This window comes from Habropoda laboriosa, unplaced genomic scaffold (assembly GCF_001263275.1).
Source record: "Habropoda laboriosa isolate 0110345459 unplaced genomic scaffold, ASM126327v1 scaffold176, whole genome shotgun sequence".
Lineage (NCBI taxonomy): Eukaryota > Metazoa > Arthropoda > Insecta > Hymenoptera > Apidae > Habropoda > Habropoda laboriosa.
The window spans coordinates 639,430-642,529 of NW_017100321.1; the positions used below are offsets into that span (position 1 = coordinate 639,430).

General features: G+C 41.3%; 1 protein-coding gene across 2 annotated transcripts in view; it reads right to left on the reverse strand.

The window, feature by feature from the left end:
* Positions 1-6: 6 nt before the first annotated feature.
* The window catches only part of LOC108574336, a 21,373-nt gene continuing 18,279 nt past the window's right edge, over positions 7-3,100 (reverse strand). Inside the window, exon 16 of one of the 2 annotated variants that reach the window (XM_017936907.1) lies at positions 7-2,223. In XM_017936907.1, coding sequence (XP_017792396.1) covers positions 1,789-2,223 — 435 coding nt within the window. In that variant the 3' untranslated portion in view covers positions 7-1,788. Of the gene's footprint in view, positions 2,224-2,292; positions 2,785-3,100 lie in introns of those variants that run through there. The other variant, XM_017936908.1, reaches the window with a different exon arrangement.

The window sequence follows — 3,100 nt, forward strand, 5'->3', positions numbered from 1 at the left end:
CGGTACGTGATTCAGAGCGTGTAGGCCCCTGTTTCTCATACTTCGCACCGTGTGACCGAAGAGGTGAAAAAAAAATTTTACGGTAGGACCGAAAATATGAGCTCGATACTAGTTATATAATGATAGGATCAAGAGAGGCAATGCGTGCTATAATTGGCTTCCGAATACACCAGACTTTCAGAGGTATATTAAGAAGAAAAAAAAAAGAAAAGCTTACCTGGTGGTGTCGCCTTATTATAATTATTATTATTATTACTTAATTAATTATATTGATCTTAAATATTCCATCGCTCATGGAGAACACGTCGGAAGTCATGGTTTTGCGCGCGACGCCGTTGTTAACGACGTTAATGTAATATTAATACTGTAATATTATTGCCATCGTTACTACTGCTGCTACTATCGTTATTATGATTATTACAAGTATTATCGTTAATTTTACCACTATTGTAATAATTTATAATCCGTACCAACACGACTGTCTTTATCGACAGTATTGTCATTGTAAGTATTACAATTTCTATAATAATCCATTAACGGCTAGCATAAAAAAAAAAGAATGAAATTTAGGTAACTCGGTGGAAATGAATTCTTTACGGGTGCTGTTTGCTGCGTCTCTTATGATCATTGTCCAGCACTATTTGTTGGCATTAATAGGAGAATTACTATAGCCATAAATTCACGCAATTTTCGTTTCTTTTTGTTTCTATTTTCTTCGTTGGCATTGTGTTCGCTGGCACACAGTAATCGATTCGCCTTGAACGTAGATAGATATGATTTATTGTCGACGAGTTATGCCAGTTCTAAATCAAAAGGATATTTTTAAAACGCTTTACTTCAGCGTTTTGTGTGCGACATTATATATGTATATATATACACATTTAGCACGCCCCGTTTTGAGTCGAGAATACATATTCGATTGCATATTTTCACTTCAGAAACTTTCTTCAACCACAATTTCTCTATTTTGGTAAATATCTGAATAATAGATCACGAAAAAACTCTACGTGAACTTAATGGTTATTACACGTGATAAAGAAACAAAAAAGAAGAAAATAGTGTTTCCCTTCGTTTCTTCGAAATCAACCAAGAAAAAAGAAGAAGTTAGTAACTCGACGAAATAATTGATCCTTGAGAGAGAAAGCGTGCGTTCGATTAAAAAAATGTACAAACGTTTTATTGCTCAAACGTCCATGCTTGCTCGTAAGTACATGTAAAATGTTGCTTGTGTAAATGGCGCACGGGTACAGTCTGGACATAATAATCCACACACGTACCTGGCCACCCATTCAGAGAGTTACAGTGATATTGTGCTGTGTGTTTCTCCACGCGCTTTTGTACAGAACCGCGCATCGAGCGCGCCTTATCGATAACTCTTTGGTCGTAAGCGCCACTTCTGCGTACTTCTGTTAAATGAACACCGTGCGTGTTTGCCCCCGTTCGACGCTCGCGATCACACGATCGAGCATAAAACGACACAAACGGGAAAGAAAAGAAAAATTATGACAGAACAACGATCCATCGAATAATAAACAAAAGAACACAAAATAATATAATGAAAGAAGCACCGGAGGGAGGGCTCGTTTCGAAGTCTCGTTTTCTCCAGGTCCACCAGACGTGTTTTTATGTACAGGGTCGCTTCACTGAAGCGAGGTATATTTAATCGTCCGCTTGGGATTTGACCGAGGGAAAGCAGAGAAGAGGGCAGCACTGTCACTGACGGGGGTTTTTGTTTTTTTTTTCTTTTTATCGTTCGTTGGACTTCGATATGATGTATGCTTCTTCCGATTACTTCGGCGCCTGACTTCCGTAATCTACGTATACACGCACGACCTCACCGCTGTATTTACGCTGGCTGGGCATGAAGTAAAAGTCAGGCTGATTCGGCTGAGTTGACACACCGCCGCCTGCCGGATTGTGCATGTTCTTCGATCGGTGATAATGATCCCTGCGATCTTGTGTGTAGTAACCAGGTTGAATGGGTGCTGTATGCCTCGAACCTGGTGCACGTGGCAAACTGTACGTTGCTCGTGGTCCTACCATCCTATTTGGGCCTTCTACGGTATCCGTACCCAACCCGTTTTCAGTCATCTCTCTGTGACGGGGTAAACTGGAGACCGGCGGTGGTGGCGCCTTCTCCTCCGTCTCGAACGCCTCGAAAGCGAAGTTTGTGTTGGCGCCTGAAGCGTAGTCCTTCCAAGCATTACTGGCGATCAAACGATCCTGAAACAAGTGATGATTATTGTTATTATTTTATGTTAATTATCAGAACATGTCTGCTGGAAAGATGAATCTAAATGAAGATTGTATACGTTGATTTTGTTGATGTATTAATTTACGAAACAAATGAATGAAGATCATGACATAGAGGTTATGTGTTTTGTGAAATTCTCTTGGATGCTATATATTTCTTATTGCACGTCAGTTCGAGAACTGACTACGTGAGATACACACAATGAAGAAGATAACGGTAGGTGAAAGAAGAAAGAGAAAGCAAGAGAAGAAGAAGAAGAAGACTACCAGTGTAGAAATACCTGGATTAGTGAGCAAACGAGCGTACGACGAGTAATAATTTAGCGCGCCGGATCGTGTACCGAGTGTGAAGTTCTACCAGCTGGGATTAGGACGATGCATTTCATACGGAGCGTGTTGGTGATGATGCCGAAGATGATGGTGGTGGTGATGGTGATGGTGATCGCCGTTTTGTCGATGATACCGCGTCGCGTTCGTGCGATGAATCGGGTTGGGCGCGTCACAAGAAGCCAGAGGCAGCGAGTACACCCTCTTTACACAGTGATGGTCGCGGAGAGCGCGGATCATGCAACACAAGCGAAGCAGAAGGTCGTTTTTCGAGTTCATAAAAAAAAAGAGTGGAGCAGCAGTGAAGAGTTGAGTTTGAAGTGGCGCTAGTGTCTAGGCTCGGGTATGTCGCCAGCGCGATGAAAACATATTGTTTTTTCTTTTTTTTTTTAACGAAGTACTCATCATGCGTTTCTAGTCATTCAAAAAGAAACTTCTACCGTATTCTCACGAGTGTGTAATACACGGTTCAAGAAGAGGTTTCAAGCATCATTTTGCCTTTCATTCATTTCAACGGGTA